Source organism: Lates calcarifer, linkage group LG12 (assembly GCF_001640805.2).
Source record: "Lates calcarifer isolate ASB-BC8 linkage group LG12, TLL_Latcal_v3, whole genome shotgun sequence".
Lineage (NCBI taxonomy): Eukaryota > Metazoa > Chordata > Actinopteri > Centropomidae > Lates > Lates calcarifer.
The window spans coordinates 27,458,182-27,477,059 of NC_066844.1; the positions used below are offsets into that span (position 1 = coordinate 27,458,182).

The following is an 18,878-nucleotide window of genomic DNA, read 5'->3' on the forward strand; positions in this document are numbered from 1 at the left end:
GTTTAGAATGATCTAACAGTTAGATGCGCCTTTACTTGTCCAAATTTGTGTGGTGCTGCGTTGCTACTTTTACTTACATAAAGTATGTGACCAGACGCTGCTGTTACCCATTCCCCTGGCTCAGTAGAAGACACCGTACCACACCCACACCAGCAGCAGGATGATTTCTTTCTTGATGGTACCAGCGAGGTGTCTCCTGATCAACACAGCAAACACTAAACCCCACAACAGATTTCATTTTCACACCTCATACACATAAACACATGTGATCTGCTGTGTGTAATAAGAGCTTTTTATAGTTTGTTTATGATGTGAATTTTCCTGTGAAGAGCTCAACAGGGAGTTGATGCTGTCACCACAGGTAATTATTGCTCTTCCTAGGACTGTATAACCAAGCTTTACATTACAGATCCAACACAAAATAAAATCGACTTGTTGTGCAGTGTGCCAATACACAGAGTGAGGAAACGGTTTTCAACTTAATGTAACTGAACAGAAATTTATTTTGACATTTCGTTCATTACAGGTTTAAAAAAAGAGAAGAAAAAGAAACAACTGCCCAACTTTAAACAAGAAGACGTTTTTAATCTGCTTTAAAAAACCAAAACTGTCTGAGGACATTTGTGTAGAAAAGATTCTAAATTCATTACAGTCTGCCATCACAAACTGGAAACCAACAAAACATATTCGGTTACTTTTCACCTCAAAGATCTTCCAAAAAGATGCAGATGGAAGTACTTTGTTTGGAAAAATAAAACTGAAAATATTCAAAATTGAGGAAAAGAACTGAACCTAAAGTTTTTCTTAGTTTACAGCTGTTTCAGTTTTAGTTTCTATTTATTTATGAGCACCCAAAGCTTCAATAAATACCAATGGTCTTTATATTGTTAACCTGGCTTTTTACCAGACTCTTTAAGAAAGACAAGTCATCAACACAGTAAGACACAGATAACTGGAGAGTCCTCTGCTAACCTTGTTAAATATGCTGCAAAGAAAAATGAGGGCTAAGTTCATACTGTTAGAACTCATGAGAAAAGAAAAATAATGACTGAAGACAGGTATACCACAGTAGAACCTGCTTTAGAAATGTAAAATAGATTTTCACCTTCACTGAAAAGTAAAATCAAGCCTATACACATTACCTCACACCAGCTTTGTGACGGTTTCAGCCTTTTACAGATCTCTGTAGAGGAGCTGCAGTCTGTCCACTAGGAGACAGCAGAGTGACAGAGATGATAAAGTCACCCCAGCATCAATTCTCAGAGCACCTGTGACTGTGAATAGGTTGGTGCAGGGAGAATACATGGGGGAGGAATTAGATTACAAAACAAAGAGTCTGAGCAGCCTGGGGAGCTATTAACAAAATGTTTACAACATGTAAACACTGAGCTACTGGGGACTGAGGAGACAAGTGGGGAGAGTCCACACATTGGTGACTCTATTAGAGGTCATGTGGGTGATGTGTGTGTTTGTATGTGCACATCTGTGTGTGTGTGATGGGGCTGGGTATGCAGAACTAGATTTATCAGTAATTGGTCTTTAATGGGTCAGAATTTCTGGAGCGATCTAAAAACATCCGTCTTCGGGCTGAGTCACTAGAAGTGATATGGGGTGTGGGTAACCCAGTTGGATGTCTGCTCTTTAGTGCGCTTGGCGGAGCTGTGGGTGGTGAACAGGGATTTGAAGGCCTCTGACCTCCCCTCCATGTCCTGGATGGACCTCTTGGTGGTGGACGCCGTCGAAGACTTTGTGCCTTTGGAGGATCCGGAGGGTCCAGCCACGTCTGAGCAGTAAAATGACAAAGGAAAGGGAGAAAAGAAGACAGCAGGATGGGGATAAGAACAGAGTCCGAATATTTCAAAGAGGAGGGGAATACTATCTCTAGCAATGTTGTTCTACGTTCATTTAGTTTTAGAACAAACAGATGATCTCTCTAGAATATGACTGAGAACCCGATGTGCTAAGAACAAGAAGTCAACTGGATACTTAAGCAAGTTAAGCAAGCGAGTTTAATATTAACTGCTGAGTTATCGTTTTATGTTTAATCTGGCAACATCTGACAATAAACAACAGAACAAAAAGAATGACTGCGATGCTGTCTGACTCCAGTCACGCTACACTCAACACCAATGCTATGGTCAGATGCAGAGTTAAGGTCTACATTTAATCTGTGCACAGTGTTAGCTACCTGACTGGCTGCTCTCACCACCACCATGTAGTGAGCTCCCCTCTGTTACATCCACTGGTGGAGACTGTGTGTCACCTGCAGGAAGAAACCACAGTCAGGAAACACAGGACAGGACAGAGGATCAATTCAATGTTCTGTTCAAATGACCAACATCATTTATTTAATGGTCAGGAAAAATGATAATGGTTTCTCTGAAACTTTGAGCAACACAAATAAACATCAGGTGTTTTTCAGCCAACGCCCGGTTCACTTGTGAGGTGAAAGCCTTGTGCTGTCCTGGAAAACTAAACAGGAAACCACACCAATGCTCTCTGAGGACACGGACTGCTGGAGGTCTCTGATCTAAGGTTCATACACACAGAGCCAGACTGTAAAAACACTGCATCTGCTCCAATATAAATGATAAGACTGATCCACATATTCACTCTGGGAAATGATTAAAATAGAAGTGATTTCAAACATGACTAACTCACTAACTCAATCTTCAGTAACTACACGATTGATGTGTTTCTGAGAGATGATGACCAGCCTGAAGATATCAGTATGTAAGAATGAGGAAATAACAGAAATACAGTGGCTGTGTGACCGATCCATGACACGTCACTGCTAACTGAGAAAACCCAGAGTAACTTTTCTGATACAGAAATAACACCAGTGCTTCACAACAGAGGTGGACCTCCTCATCTGAAACAAACACCACCTCCACTCTCCATTAAAAAATAAATAAATACACGTTTATGGACTACAACATTAACTGTCAGTGGAAAAGAGCAGATGAGCTATTTCCCAAATCAAATGCTGTATCATCTATATCAAATATCATCTATGAGATGTGTTAGGATCCAGGTCGCTCACCACAAATGACTTCAGTATTAACTGAGAGTTTGAATACTCCACAACAGGATGTTGAAAACATTATTCAAATGAAGAAGTAAAGGCTCTAGTGTTTTGTTAGCTGCTTGGTTTTGTTTATGTAAATCTGTCTGAACAAGATAGATGGACACAGACCTTTTGATTCAGATGGTGTGGACACAGTTTCAGCTGCTTTGTTCTTCTTTGATTTCTACAACAGAAAGGGAAATGTATTCATTACAAAAATATGTATTGATTTTAGTCCTATAAAGACAAATATTATTCAACTGTGATCAAACAAATCACTCACAGATCATTTCATTACCTTCAATTATCTGTAATTCAGTTCAAGTTAAAACTGACCTTGGTTTTGGCTTTGGCCCGCCTCTCCTCCATCTTCTCCCTCAGCTTCTCCACCTCTTCCTTGGTGCCATTGAGCACAACAATATCCTCATCTTTAAACGGGTCCCCACACTACAGCACAAACAGTTAACAGACACTGACTGTGACCGGCAGAATAGCAAAACCTTTTGGCTGATAAAATTCATATCACTGGATCAAAGCTGACTGTAATGAAATCTGATCATTTCATATCAATGCATGTGTTATATTAGAATTTCAATGTACCCTCCAGCCCTGCACAGAACTATTACAACATTATAGTGTCAAATAATGAGTTAACTTCATTAAAGCACATTCATGTCTCAAAATGTAGCTGTTTGGTGACTGAAACCAGGATCCTGTATATTCTGTGATCAGGGTAAACTTTTGTTGATAACTGAATCACAGGTTGGGCTGTTTAAGAAACTCAGTTAAACCTTCCACTGAGCTAAAAGCCTCTGCTACACTGTCTTACCACGATGTTTGAGTTTTCCTGTGGAAACTTCCTCCACGCCACATATTTACAGTATGTGACTGAGCGGGGCATTTTGACTCCTACCATGAAACATATCACAGATGCTTTATAGACATATCCCTCTTAAAAGAAAAAATAATCCAGTAAGCCTCTTTAAAAACACATCATCTCACACCATGATGTATGATTAGACTAAAAGACCAAAAACTCTTCTTTAAAAGGTTCAGGTGCACAAGAAGAAATGTAGTCCTACTTTCACTTGCAAAGCTGTGATTTGTTTATTGTGCTTCATGGAAATCTTGAAAATTGTTTGTGCAGTTTCTGTGGCAGAGACAGGAAGACTGAAAAGACACAGTAAAATAAGTCAAGCTATTTTTATATCTGTTATCATTTTTCAGTGAATACATAAACATTTAATACGCTGGATACGTTAATGAAGATGACTGTGAAAGCTCAATATGCCAAATTACATCCAGGCCACATCACTTTCCATTTGATTTTATTTGCATGCATTTGGTTCAGCTTACAGATTACAAGGCGATGGAAACAGGCCAAGTCAGTTAGTCAGTCAGACAGACAAACAGACGTTGGTGGGCTTTGTAACCTCGCTCTTTAACTCTGAAGTACAATCAGAAGCACATGACTCTGATGCCATGTCAGTGAATCTTCCAGCACAGTCACAGTGTTTTTAATCTATTATTCTACAAAATCGAAAACTCAGATGAAGCTCCTCCATGAGCTAAACGAGCTAGTCCAGTTCTACAGACCGGTGTATTACTGGGTACCTTACTACCTGGCGACAAACTTTAATTTATCATCAGTTTGTAAATTGTTCATAGAAGAAGAACAGAGAGAGAAACAACAACCATTAAACACAGCTGTATCTCTCTCAGGTAGGCCAACCCAAAACAGGACGGCAACAGGCTCATATTTCACAATCAGAATTTGTCTGTTAGTTAAAATTCATACTAACAGAAGCTGCTTCATAAAAAGGGGAAGACACACCCATATACAAACACAAGTATTGCACCCCTGAGTTACCAGCAGGGGATCTATTGTGTGGCTGTAATGCAGGCTCAGTGGGTGTGAGCTCCAGCCATGTGCTCTGTTCAACACAACAGGGATAATCTCAGAAGCTGACCAAGCAGCAAATAAACTCTGTGGTTGCCGCTCTGAAGTCCATCACTCTGCTGCTGCTATCACCCCAATGACACAGGCCAACGGTGAGCTGAGCACCGAATCGGTGAACAAGTTAGTGAACAAGTCAACCAGGACACTGCTTCAGCTTTAAACCAGCTACCTGATGGGCAACAAGAAGCTGAAGGAGACTGAGAGGAAATACTCAGAGGAGACACACTGTGGATAATTTGATATGAGCGCCTCAAACTGTGGAGAAAACAGAAATGAACCTGGGGTAAAGGGAAGTGAGAAAAATAATGTAAAACAAGAAGATACAAAAAAACATGCAATGCAGCAGTGAGTAGGAAACTGTATGGGGGAGGAGAGTGGAAAACCCTTAGGGAGCGAGCGAGCGAGCGAGCGAGCGAGCGAGAGAGAGGGAGGGAGAGAGAGAGAGTGTGTGTGTGTGTGTATGACTGTGTTCTTGTGAGTCAGGTGTGTGCGTTACTGCTGGTAACCAAGCAGGGAGGAACCAAATCTCACGAGGATGTAGGAGGGAAGCTACGAATACAACTAGAGAGAGGAAAAAAAAATCTGTCTCACTCTGATACGATCTCCTTCTCAGAGAACACAGCTTCTCAGGTCTGTCACTGCCACAAACAACAAGGAAACACGCCTGATAACGGAGTTCAGACTGAACAGAAACCAGTTCAGCTGATGCTGTTCCTGTTGCTGCTGATGATGGAAATAACACATGCTCTCCGTCAGACTCTGGATGGATTATAACAACTGATTTGGAGGAGCTGTTACACTAACGATGATCAGAGAAGGTGCTTATGTCTAATGTTTAATTTCTCCACTGTGAGGACTACAGACTGAACTGCCCCAAAGGTAACTGGCTAACCTTGTGTGTTTACAAGTGTTGCTTTAAGCTTTAGATGTGTGATCTAGACAGACACAACCATGACCGATATAATCCCAAAATGAATGTTAGAAAGTGAAATGATTATCACCTCAAACTAAGACCTGAAGGTTTTTAATTGAGAAAAAATCCCAGACTACAAACACTGAGGGAAATCAAGCAGCAAGCCATTCCTTATTTGCATGCTGGGTAGCAGTTGTTTTTTCTGTCAATGTCAGTTAAGGACAGGGTGGGGGGGTGGGAAGCAGTGGATTAGAAAGCCACATATTTCCATGGAATCTCCCCTATGGACCTCTTTATCTCTGACGAGGGGGTTTAACAGCAGGATGACTAAAATAAGAAAGTTTCACTGACATGAGATTAAGAGCTGTTCTCAGAGAAGAGTCTCTGCTCTGAACACAGCACTTATCTGCCTTCTGTCTTTTACTCTGCATTACACAAACCCAACAGGTCACAGCTCCGAGTGAAAGCACCTCTGGAGTTAATGAATGTGATATTAGGTTTCATTTAATTATCCAAAATTGCATAATGTTGAGTACAAATGCTGCCGTCACCACACATCAAACAGCAACTTATGTGATGCAAATGCTCTAGCCACCTTTATCCACGCCAGTTCATTTTAGTAATTGGCACCATGATATTCCATTTACATATTTGGCAGAAGCTTCTATTCCAAAGTGATTTACAAGTGAGGAACAACACTAAAGCTTCAGTGCAGCTGGAGGGCTTTAATTAAGCACTAAATACTAAATCTGTTGGATAAGTGCGAGGAGAAAAATTAAAGATTTGAGTGGAAAGAGTGAAAAACTATTTGTCAAGATGCTCTGAGAATGACTTGGTCAAAATGGTCAAAAAGGCTTAAACAAATAACAACAACAAATGTGTTTTAAATGTTAACAAGCTGATGACATACAGTACAGTGTCACAGTTTTCACTGGGAAGCTGCCCTCTAAATTATTCTGAAGTCCGCTCATATCTCACAAAAACATTTGTTCACTTCATGTTATTTGTTGAACCTGGTTCTAAAGAATTCCTGAATTTCCAGATGATCTGTTGAGGCTTGTTCAGTGAGACTATAGCAACTTTTAAATAAGGCTGAAATCACTTTCAGTATCGCTAACAATTATTTTTCAGTGAATGAAAACGAACATCAACTATTGGCTCAATCTATGAAATGATCAAATATAGTCAAAGTCGAGACACAACATCTCTCTACTGATGAAATTTATTCCACTGCATCATTATAAAAATCCCACAACAGGAAGATCAGTTCCAATGCTATGATTAAATGTTGTGTTTCAGAAAGATGAAGAAGAGACAACATGTTGCCAGTTATGTCACATCTCAGATAACAATTATCAACAGTCTAAGTCTGGCACACTAAACCACATTTCATGAGCTAAAAACTGGCCTCATCAATTAGCACTAACCTACATATTTAACCCTATTTAATATCCCTCAGAGGTCCAGGACCCCTCTGCAAATAACCAGTCTGGATGTCTTTATTGCAGGTTTTATCTGTGGTGGTGCTGTCTGGGTAAAGTGAAGCCGGGCTATTATGCGCCAGCTTGAAGGGGCGAAATGCAGCTTCTTGTTGTGCCTGGGGATGAGTATTATTATCTGTTCAGTCATGTACTTGAGGGCCATGACACCAACAGAGCCCAAGCCCCTAGAGCCACCGAGCTGCAGGCCCTTATCTGCTGAATGTAAAGCTCTTCTGCCTGGTACTGAGAGAGGAGTAGAGTGGTACCGCCGTGACTGCCAGGTATGTTTTAGTTTATTTTGCCTGTTCTTCATGTCTGCATTTCCATAATGTATGTTAAACTGTGAAGTGGTGCTATAGACACATCATTCGGGAGGGTAACATTTTAAATAAATTCACAGAACTCAACAAGACTACCAGTTATACTGGTTCACTGTGTTTGAAGACTCTGAAAACAAACATGTAAAATAAGACATTGCGATAATGAATGAACAGGTGCAGTGTAACGTGTTTCTTCTGTCCACAGGTGGAAAGCTATATTCTGAATAGTCATCTGCAGTGTTCCAGTTTGACCAAAGAGTTACACTTCATCACAAAACCTCTGAGTCGTGAGGAGGAAGAATACCCTTTAGCATTCATTGTGACTGTTCACAAAGAGCTGGAACTTTTTGTGCGCCTGCTGCGGGCCATTTACATGCCACACAATGTCTACTGTATTCATGTGGACGCTAAGGCTCCATGGGAGTACCAGGAAGCCGTACGGAAGCTAGTCAGCTGCTTTAAAAACACCTTCCTCTCCAGCCGCAGCGAGACAGTGACCTATGCTGGATTTTCCCGCCTGCAAGCAGATCTGAACTGCATGAAGGATCTGGCAAAGTCCAAGATAGGCTGGAGGAAGGTGGTGAATCTGTGTGGACAGGATTTCCCTGTTAAGAGCAACCTGGAACTGGTGCAGTACATGCAGAGCAAAGAGTGGAGGGACAGAAACATGACGCCTGGCGTCAAACAGCCTCCCTCTATGAGGGACAGGACACAGCTCCAGCACACAGAGGTCATGGGGTCACATGTTGCTCTGAAAGGGTTAGGGCTGAAGAAAGGTCCTCCTCCCCACAATCTGCAGGTGTACTTTGGAACAGCCTACTATGCTCTCACAAGGGCCTTTGTAGACTTTGTTCTGAAAAGCACAATAGCCCACGACCTATTGGAGTGGTCTAAAGACACATTCAGCCCCGATGAGCACTACTGGGTGACGCTCAACCACATCAAAGGTAAACTGCCTGTTTTGAATGGGTATACAGATGTGCAGCAACAACTCCCTTCTACCACTGACACAACCTTTGTCTACGTTTTGAAGCACAAATACTAGTATGGCACTATTAAATATTAACTAGAGTGATTACGATGTTTAAACACGAGGAGACGTGAGATACAGAAACACAATCAATGCAACAAGGTCAAACAGCATGTTTGGTGGTTAGTACATTTTTTGCACTGGCTCATTGACTATGCTTTTATGGCAAAGGTCATTTCACATTTCCAAAGGCTGTGTAACCTAAAACTATATGATGGAAAACAAGGAAGGCCGGAGTTAAATTCACCAACTTTTCTGAGCGTCAATAGTCAGAGAGAGAAGACGTTAGTGGCAGCAGTGTCTCCAGTGATTGTGGCAGGAAAATGAATGGAACTATTGTAAAAACGTTTGTAGATTTGGTGGAGGTGTAAAAGTCGGTGTATCAATAAAGAGAAAATGTGACAAAGTTCAACACAAACAGGCATAAATGAAGCATGACTGAAGATACTATAGAAATGATTTAATGGCACCTCACTGGAGATTTAGCACCGCCAGCTTTTTATCTCAATGTAGCAAAGCCTTAATGTTTGCAGTAATTAACATTTTCTGTTGCAGATTTTCTTGAAATTCTGTTTAACTTGCACAAATTGTATGTAAACTTGGCTTCTGTGGCACTGGCACATTAGCAGATATGATAGCACTGAATGACGGTAGGAAATGATGAATATGCTGTTTGCAATCAGTGTGATAATGACAGTTATGTTTTATTGGAAGTGCTTTCATACAGTTGGAAAATGCACATCTGCTTAACTTCCTTACTTCCACTAAAGAGCTGTAACACAGCCGGTTCCCTAAGCTTGTCTATGAGAAGCATCCAGGGGGGCATCTCCCACACAGTGGATCTGAGAGTCCCAAATGGAGCTGAGTAAAACCATAGAATTCAATTAGGTTGCATGCTAATGGTTCATTTTATCTGGTTATGTGTTTGAAGAAGCTCCAGGCAGCCACATAGATGGAGGCTGGGCAGGAGACATACGAGCAATCAAGTGGAGGGATCAAGAGGGAAGGACGCACGATGGCTGCAAAGGTACAGACCCAGTTCCTGGCAGAGCCAACTCAAGATTTACACAACAAAAGAAGTGATGGGAAGATTCATCTGATATGATGTAATAGGCTTAGTCTGTTTTACATGACCTTTCACTGGTAGAAGATGGAAAGAAAAATGTAAAAATAAAATACACACATCTACCTGATGAAAACTGTTGATGTCTTTTCCCAGGGCATTATGTACGAGACATCTGTATTTATGGAATAGAAGACCTGCCTTGGATCATCAACAGGAACAGCATGTTTGCCAATAAGTTTGAGAGAAACACCTTTCCAGAGGCACTGGACTGTCTGGAGCAGTGGCACAGAAACAAGGTGCTGAGCCAGGCAACTGTTCCCATAGACCCGTCATGGCTGCTAGCTACACAGAGCAACTCGAGCAGCAGCAGCAGCAGCTACTTCAACAGCAGTGCTGGAGCATGAAAACACTGTTTATATCCCAAACTAAAGTCAGGCTACATGCAGTTCAGAACATTTGCACTTGCTCAGTGGCTGTGAATGTCAAAAATGAACTGAGAACAAAGGGATGATGCACTGTACCCTTCCAGAGCCTGTAGCATGTCTATTGTTCACAGATATATTTGTCTATTTATTTTTTGATAGTCAGGACACAGTGAATATGCCAGAGGGTGAAGTGAACAGGTCTTTTGTTCCTTTGATCCTTCTCAAAAAACTCCTCTACATTATGATCAACTGTATTTGTTAAAGGTTTTACAGTCACTTTCCCACCAGAAGCACCTTTTTCAGCAGTGCGGCGGTGCTCCTATTTCTGGTAAAGTCAAACCTAAGAGAGACAGGAAATCATCTGCAATATGCTTCTCCAAAACAAGACTCAACTACAAACTGAAATGTACAAAATTTACATGTCTATTAATTGTTTTTATATGCAGCAGACAGTGTGTATGTCAGAGGATGAAAATATCTTCACAGTAAAGCAATACAGTTGAAGCAGAAGTGACTGCCATAAAAAATACACAAGTAAATAACAGATTCCTTTTGAGAGAACTAGATTGCACCAAGTATTGAATAAATTACTGCAACATACATAAAATATTGTTTGCCTTAATTAAACATTTCATACTGCTTTATGTAATATTGTTCAGTATGTTGTCCTGTTTGAAAAATGCACTCGTTGATAAGACTATTGTCTGTTGCTCTTTTTTAATGAATTAAGGGGGTACAAATAAAGACAGTTATAAGAATGAGCTTCTCTCTCTTCTTCCATCTTAAAAAAGCAGAGTTTATTATGTAAAGAACAGCTCCTTTTTTCCTGAAATCCTTTAAAAATCATTTAAACTTCACTAAATTATGATTATCTGTATTTGCTAAAAGTTTTCTGAGTTTCTTTAGGTTTCACTTCCACACCAGAAGCACTACGTCCTTGAGAGCCCATCTGTGGTGAGATATGGATACACCAACAGACAGGAAATCATCTGCAGTATGCGACTTCAAAACCAGACTCAAACAGATGTGTGAAATTCATTCTCTAATGTTTTGAGTCATTATCTTCCTGTAAGATGAACTCCTTACCAACCAGTCTGTTTTCCTTTTCCTCATCATTCAGATCCTTACATACAGAACTACTTCCTGCAGTATGGTATTGTCCTGATAATCAGAGGGTGTAGAAACTGTTTGCTCCAACACTGCCTTTGTACCAACAGAGGGTTTGTAAATAATCAACAGAAGTTGGGGCACGTGTAAGAATTGTTTGCATTACCTTTCAACGTTTACTTCCAAGTTAATTAATTTCTTAATTCCTGAAAAGGCCTGTTTTCTATTAATTTTGCCTGCTTTTTCAGCTTTGGCGATGTTTTTGTTTTTTAACCTTGGGGAGCTGTTTTTTTTTTTATCTTGCTTACCTTTGTACCATTTAAGGTTATTAACTGGAACTTGAACTCCTTAAATTTCCAGAGACGCGGGACAAATGGAACATTCTAAAACTTCTGAGTGACAGTGTATTCTGATTAAAGATAATAGGTAATAAATCAAAATGTAAGCTGCTCATTTACTTGTGACTGTTACCTTGAAACATTTAGGAAGAAAAGATTTTTGAGTAATTTCTAATTCACAATACAGTTTCCACACAAATCTGTGAATGTGTGTAAAGCGTGCAGAGTTGTAACTGATCTCAGAACAGTGGAAGCCACAGTGGAAGCAACACGTGTGGCTATAGCTAGTCACCCTTCAGATATCCCAGTATTATTCAAAATGTACATGAAGACGCACCCAAAAAAAGCTGCTCCCAATTAACAAGCCCCAGCCTTTGTCAGTGGCCAACCTGGCCTCCAGAGACAATACCCTACTGCAGCAACAAGAGGGCAGTAAACTGCAAGATGAAAGCATACAGGCAGTACCAGATACTTTGTGGGTCTATTTTTAGCTTTAACTGATCAAGCACTGCTTGCCTTGCTGCTCCTAATGGCACACCACTGCTCTATATGTGAATCAAACAAGCTGAGTCACTGTCAGAAACTGAGAGATTAGTGATGGAGAGCAGCTGCAAGGAGTAATAGATTTAAAATCCATCAAGAAAATGGAAAAACACAGCTGGTAAATTACTAATCCAGCAAAGAACTCTACTGCAAACTCAAGTATTGTCAATTATAAATGAAGCAGATCATATGTAGCCATGTTTTCATGAGTTTCATGAGAACTAATCTAAACAGTGAAAATTTGAAATAAACAATGAAAAGTTATTGACTATCTGATTTCCGGTCTGACATTTTCTACCATCTACAAGGCTTTGCAGGCTACATAAACATAAAAGGAATAAGTCACAGGGGAAGACGAGATGAAATAATCCTCACCTTGTGGCAGATTTCTGTCTTGACTTCTTTCAGGGCCCGGTCAGAGAAGACACAGCCACAGGTCTGCAGATAACAAAACCTGAAAATGAAAATATCAGAGAATATAAAACACAAACTTTTTCTTTTTTTTTTTAACTTTTCCTGCCTTTTTTCTGGGGCTCTTCACTGCTCAAAGTGAACTAAAACTTGTAACTGAGCTCTTTTGTGTTTGGTGCATTTGTAACACTGTTAAATCTAAACTCATGGATACGAGATTTGATACTAGTGATGAGAACTGATGAGTGCCTTCCAATGTTTTCATAATATTTAGTGTGACGACCCTGTCTGAACAGGTGGAGCCTGATGGGCGGAGTTTGGTCATCAGGCATATTCAGCTCACCTGGTCTGGCTGCACTATATAAACTGATCCAGTCTCTGTCTTTCCCCTCTGGCTTCCACCCTGTTTGCTTTTGGTTGTATTTTGTTAGTATTAATGTTAGTTTCCTTATTTGGGGCTCATCCTGGGATCAAATGAATCAGTTTGGTCTTTGTGGTATTTTGACCTGGTTTCGTTTGTGTTGGTACCTCCTGTGGAAATGGGGGTTTGTTTGTTTACATACAACTGGGAAGTGTCATGCATTAGTTCAGTGTTTCCTCTTTTTTTGGGGGGGGGGCGGGCAATATTCTAGTCCTTTTTGTCTCTGTTCTGGTTGAAACTTGGTTAAGTGTTACTCCATTATGGTGCCTATTTGATTCCTGGGGATTTCTCTTGTTTGGTTTTGGTAGAAGACTATTGCAACTTGATCTCTTAAAGTGGCAGTGAAATTGGGTGGAGCTGTGTGCTTGGGATCATGTCCGTGGCTTTCTGGGGGTAACTGCATAACTGGGACTTTCTGGACCCACTGGTTTCCACTGAATAAGTAGCTGCCTGAAGACTAGGGTTGAGTTCACACGGTTAGTTGTACGTCAGCTGGCCCAGGCTTGAGATTCTCCAGGTTGATTTGTGTGGGCTTCCTTCTGGTTCTGTTGATGCACATTGAGGTTCAACAACTTAACGTTTTAGTTACAACTAAAACTTGTAACTGACCTCTTGTGTTTGGTATATTTCTAACTGTTAAATCTAAACGGATATGAGATTTGATACGAGTGATGAGAACTGATGAGTGCCTTCCAACAACCCTGCCTGAACAGGTGGAGCCTGCTGGGCGGAGTTTGGTCATCAGGCATATTCAGCTCACCTGGCCTGGCTGCACTATATAAACTGATCCAGTCTTTCTCTCTTTCCCCTCTGGCTTCCACCCTGTTTGCTTTTGATTGTGTGGTTGTGTTGATTTAGTTTACCTGTGCTTGCCATTCATCTCCAACCCAACAACAGGACAAATGAACATGCCACAGTGGATGTCCTCGTAACGGTCTCCCTTGGCATTTCTTCTTTCTCCCTCCCACTCAGGATTATCAGTCAAGTTCAGCTCCTTTATATCCTAGAAAAGGAGCAGAGGAATGAACATGCACAGGCACTAAATCACGCAAGAGAAATGCAAAGGTATTTAACTCTCCTACACACAAACTCAGACACATGCAGAGAGCGACTTTATCATACCTTTATCCCTCTGATGTGTGTAACAGCCTCAGCATTGGGTCTGTCAGCAGATTTATCCAGAAGATATTCAATGATGGCATCTTTGTTGTAGAGCCTGCAACAGTTCTGAAGTTCAGTACATATTGTGATTTTGTGTGATGGAGGAGGAACGTGAAGTGAGCTCTCACCTTCCAAGGTCACAGGAAACGATGGGGCGTCTGAGCTTTTCCTGGCTCAGGGCACAGTACTTCCACTTAGCGGCCAGTTCTGCATTTTTATCGACCTAGACGCACATTTTCAAACGCTACAATCAAAACATGCTCTGAGTGAAGTCAAGCTCTCTCCTTTATGTCTCTCATGTTACTGTGTTGGATGCTGTCAGTAAAGGTTGTATAGCGCCTACATGATTACTACTCTTCTCGGGTCCAGGTAAAGAGACCCTTTTCCTGAAGAGAGAGATCCTGGTTAAAAGACAGATTAAATAAGTGCATATAAACAGAGGATTATTTAACTTCCTAATGACTGTTATACAGCCTTAACTGTACGATGGAAGCTAACGTTAGCTATCTGACTACCATACTTTCGTGTACACAGCGTCCTCAACAAGAAAAAAAATTAAACATTAAATCCATTGGCACCGGGAAGATTATCTTTATGACTGCCCAGTGTGCCTAAAACAACCGCCAAATCAACAATCTCATAATATTGTTAATACATGGTTATACTATTAACTTGCTAGCTGGCTAACAGTTAGCAACCTACACCTAGCTTTCCACAACGTCGCCAAAGGCAAAGACCTGAAAAAGGTAGAAAAAAAGAAGCATAACAAACCTTCTCGACTTTTTTAGGGCCTTTCACCAGCTCGTGTCTTTTAGGAATTGTACCACCATCACATCCCATTCTGACAGCCGACTTGTGAAGTTTAATTACCAGTTAGCTTCTTATGGACGAAGCTACTCACAGACAGGAAGTCTCCAGGTTGTAAACAAACAACGAGATTATCTGCAAACCTCGCGGGATGTTCGTCTAAACTGATGTTGCCCTCTAGCGGCCGAATAAAACGTCACAAAAAATTTTAGCTGTATTTTGTCGTTCAGGCCACAGCGTGGAGACATCACTCCAAACATCAGTTCATTAGTTTCTGATAAACAAGCAGCTCAGATGGAGCTGCCAGACGCGGGACACTAGTGGAAATTCACCATAATAATAAACATTTTATTTTTAACAGAAGGCTGTGGAAATATGGACATAATATTTTACTTACTCAGAAACGAATTACTAAGAGGCACTTCTGATGATCGTTATCATTTTCACCAGTGTTTATAGCATGTTTATATAATCGTCTGGTAAGCAGGGGATATAATAAAGTAATAATACATACAACAGAGGGGTAGAGGAAGGTTTTGGTATGATATACAAATACCTTATAAATAAAAGCATAAGCAAACATTCTGAAAAATTGTGGAGTATCATCATAATGTTAAAATTTTAACAATGAAAGGTTTCTGAAAAAAAAGAAGAAAGAAAAGAAAAAAAAACATGGTCTTGCAGAACTATTGTAACTACACCACCTTACACAACGGTAGTTGGGCATGTAAACATGCAAGAAACAACTTCACCCATGTAACTGCCCTCTCTTACTGCCCATCCATCTATTAAACATTTTCAGTCAGCCATTAAAACCAGAACTAGTAAGTGACATTAGTCTGGCTTTCAGGCGTGTTGTCAGAGTGGTCTAAAGATGAAAGTTTCCTTGGAAGATAGTTCAATGAGTGCTAATGAGATCTGTTTCCTGTGCCTTGCAGGCTGCAGATTAGTTTACTATCGATGGCGCTGTCCAAGAGCGACCATTAGTTTGGGGAATACCCCAGTGGAGACATCTCTGGCGGCATGACTGATAATCTATGTGGAAAAGAAGACTGAGTAAAAACACAGCGTTGGACTTCATTTTGGCTGAGAAAATAGATTTTGACCTCTTTACGCTCACCGCACACAGGAAGCTGCTGCTGTGGTTCCCAAAATGTAGCAAAAATGAACAGATATAAACAGAAAAACATTTCTCCATTCTGCCTGTTGGTTCGATTGGTTCTTCCTGTAATTTATAAATTGTGTTACGTGTCTTATTGAATTTCCCCCCTTTCTCACACAGAGCTAAATGTTTAGTATGGATTTTCATTAGAGGCAATGGAGTGAAAGCTCTGTTAGCAAACTATCTTTGAGAGAGTGGAGGGCCCTGAGCTGAGAGCGCAAACCAACACCTCAGGAACACACAATGCACAATGGCCACTGGACAAAGGGAGATAAGAACAATGGTCTGCTCTACCTGTCTCACATGTTTTACTTTTGTCAAAACTTCAGTTTCAGAGTTGTGTTTCTGTGCTTTACTGTAGTTTCCAGTGTCTCATGCTGGTTTGTACCTGATGCTCCTAATTATACAAATATACTAGAGAGATCCTTTAAGTGGAAAGTGTCTCAAGTAACAGTTTTTCCTCTTGTGGTATACATTTTCAAGTTTTTCAGTTTATGAGCCATCAATTAAAAACACAAATATGTTTAACCACCAGTATTTTGACAAAGGTAATCCAGAAATGAGTAGATGTTTGGTGTCACTTGAGCTGAATTATCACAGGTACCCTGAAACAACAGTGACAATGGTCAGTAAAAATCTTTACGGGTTGGAAAACTTTAGCTGTGACCTCAAAGTGCAGACTACATGTTAATTTATCCTATTCAAAGTCAGTCACTTATAAAAAGAGGCAGCAGTGATTTGTAGGTCATTCATATTTTATCAGAAGAGATTTAAAACAGAAAAGTTAATCCCTGTCATTTCATTCAAAGCTAGAATGTATCACTGCCGGTACATACACACACTGACCTGATCGGATCTTTTCTTCTTTAACATTGAATCTGAAGAGTTTGCACAGATGAAATGCAGCTTCCTCTTCCCCTCATCTCCCCCTCTGACTGACCTTCCTACCACACATATCTTCCTGGCCTGCTGTGGTGCTACCCAGCACGGCTGACCCAAAGAAAACCCCAACCACCACGCAGCCCATCCAACCTCATGTTTATACTTCCATGATGAGTCCAACCTGCCCAATCAGACTTCCACTGCCTGGCCTTGAACTGAAACTGTATACATCTCAGCCATCCCAGCCATCCGAAGCAGCCGGTGGAGACCAAGGCTGCATTAATTGCACCAACCAGCCCTGGTAGAGCACCGAGTCCAATGCATTTAGCGTTTCTAATTGGGGAGGAATTGCTGTGTTTACATTGGCGCTAGTTGATAGAGCCGGACCCTTAGCCCTGCAGCCAACCGAGCTAAAGCTCTCTGAAGGAGAAAACCCAAACTGCCTTGTCCCTGGAATCTCTCTGGACAGAGCTGGAAGGAAATTATTTGGAACAGAGCAGAGGGCTATTTACCCAGATTCATCAGGGGGATGGTGAGGAGATGAAGCTTTTCTTTCCCCTTTTAGCTGAAATCTTCAGGATATGAATTTGATCATTTAGAGTCAAATGGTGTTCTTTTTCCTAGAGAGCTGTTTTGCTCCTAACATAGTTAATCTAGAAACAACATTTTACTAAAGAAAAACCATAACTCAGCCCTGGCTGCAGCTGATAAATATCTTCATTGTCAATTAATCTGTTTCTCTGATTATTATATTTTTTTATTAAATGCTAAATGTTTTGTTAAACATGAGAAACTCAGGTTACACTTTAAAAAAAGGACTTGTTTTGTCCAACCAGTAATTTATCATTTACAACTCTATAAAGGCATTTTTATATGGATAAATAACTGAGATTATTAATTAATCATCAAACTTGTTTTTAAAATTATGAATTGTATTGGAAATTCTTGTATGATTCATGATAATTGTGATTTATTAATAATCCTGACCATTTGTGTTGTACTTGTACAATTGTGCCTTATGAAATCTCACATGTTTAGTACTTTTCCACATGTCAGTAAGACAGAGCACCTCGCCCCATCAAGGACAGGAGCTGATACAGGGCTGCATAGTTGTGTAATCTCTGACATTTTTCTCTCAGAGCTGCACTGTTGTGTAGTCTCCAGAAAATGTTTTTGTCTTTTCGTCTCCAGACATAACCTTGTTTCTTTTGCATTTAACCTGTAATCTATTGTACTCGGTACTCATTGTGTGTCGCATGCTTGAGAAGTGCAGTGGGTCTGTTAGCAAACGTAAGAATTAAATCTACAGAAAGACAACCGTTGACTCTGTGCTTTATTCAACAGAAGATTCCCATAACAGAATTCAGAGCTAATGTTGACCTCCACATCATGCACTCTTAACTTTCTCAACAACATGAACTTATTTCAGTATCACATCACAAAACTTCCTAAGACCTAGAGCACAAAAATCCTGTAATCCATGAAGGGATAATATCATATAAAGGCAGTTGTGGAGACTTTTCCTAATTTCCTGTCAGAACTACAGTGATGCTATACCATGTGCAAGAAGTCCCACATTAAGAATTTAATTCACCACAACATTTCCCCTCAATAAAACATCGTCTGCTATATGAAAGAATATTTTATTTGTGATTTTAAGTTGAACAGGGAACACCCCTGTACTCAGTCAACTCTAACACCATGTATCAGACCATATGCAAGTTCATGTACCTAACATATAATGAGAAATCCAAAACCCTGGAAAAAGCGCACCACATCCAACA

At 40.5% G+C, this 18,878-nt stretch overlaps 2 protein-coding genes across 3 annotated transcripts; one reads left to right on the forward strand and one right to left on the reverse strand.

The window, feature by feature from the left end:
• Nucleotides 1-471: 471 nt before the first annotated feature.
• Nucleotides 472-15,187, reverse strand: rtf2 (replication termination factor 2). Its single transcript, XM_018703857.2, has 9 exons — nucleotides 15,015-15,187; nucleotides 14,372-14,466; nucleotides 14,205-14,298; nucleotides 13,946-14,085; nucleotides 12,626-12,704; nucleotides 3,404-3,514; nucleotides 3,197-3,251; nucleotides 2,189-2,263; nucleotides 472-1,783 (listed from the first exon to the last, which is right to left on the reverse strand). The coding sequence occupies exons 1-9, from the start codon at nucleotides 15,081-15,083 to the stop codon at nucleotides 1,596-1,598; spliced, it is 906 nt and encodes a 301-aa protein (XP_018559373.1). The 5' UTR covers nucleotides 15,084-15,187; the 3' UTR covers nucleotides 472-1,595.
• On the forward strand, nucleotides 3,534-11,023 carry gcnt7 (glucosaminyl (N-acetyl) transferase family member 7). Of its 2 annotated transcripts, none has more exons than XM_051074352.1 (5): nucleotides 3,534-5,906; nucleotides 7,449-7,702; nucleotides 7,947-8,688; nucleotides 9,703-9,877; nucleotides 9,991-10,133. In XM_051074352.1, exons 2-4 carry the CDS (start codon nucleotides 7,496-7,498, stop codon nucleotides 9,852-9,854), a joined length of 1,101 nt encoding a protein of 366 aa, XP_050930309.1. In that variant the 5' UTR covers nucleotides 3,534-5,906; nucleotides 7,449-7,495; the 3' UTR covers nucleotides 9,855-9,877; nucleotides 9,991-10,133. The 2 variants fall into 2 exon arrangements, with proteins under 2 accessions (XP_050930309.1, XP_018559372.1); XM_018703856.2 differs by having other exon boundaries at nucleotides 3,537-5,906; nucleotides 9,703-9,798; nucleotides 9,991-11,023.
• Nucleotides 15,188-18,878: the final 3,691 nt, after the last annotated feature.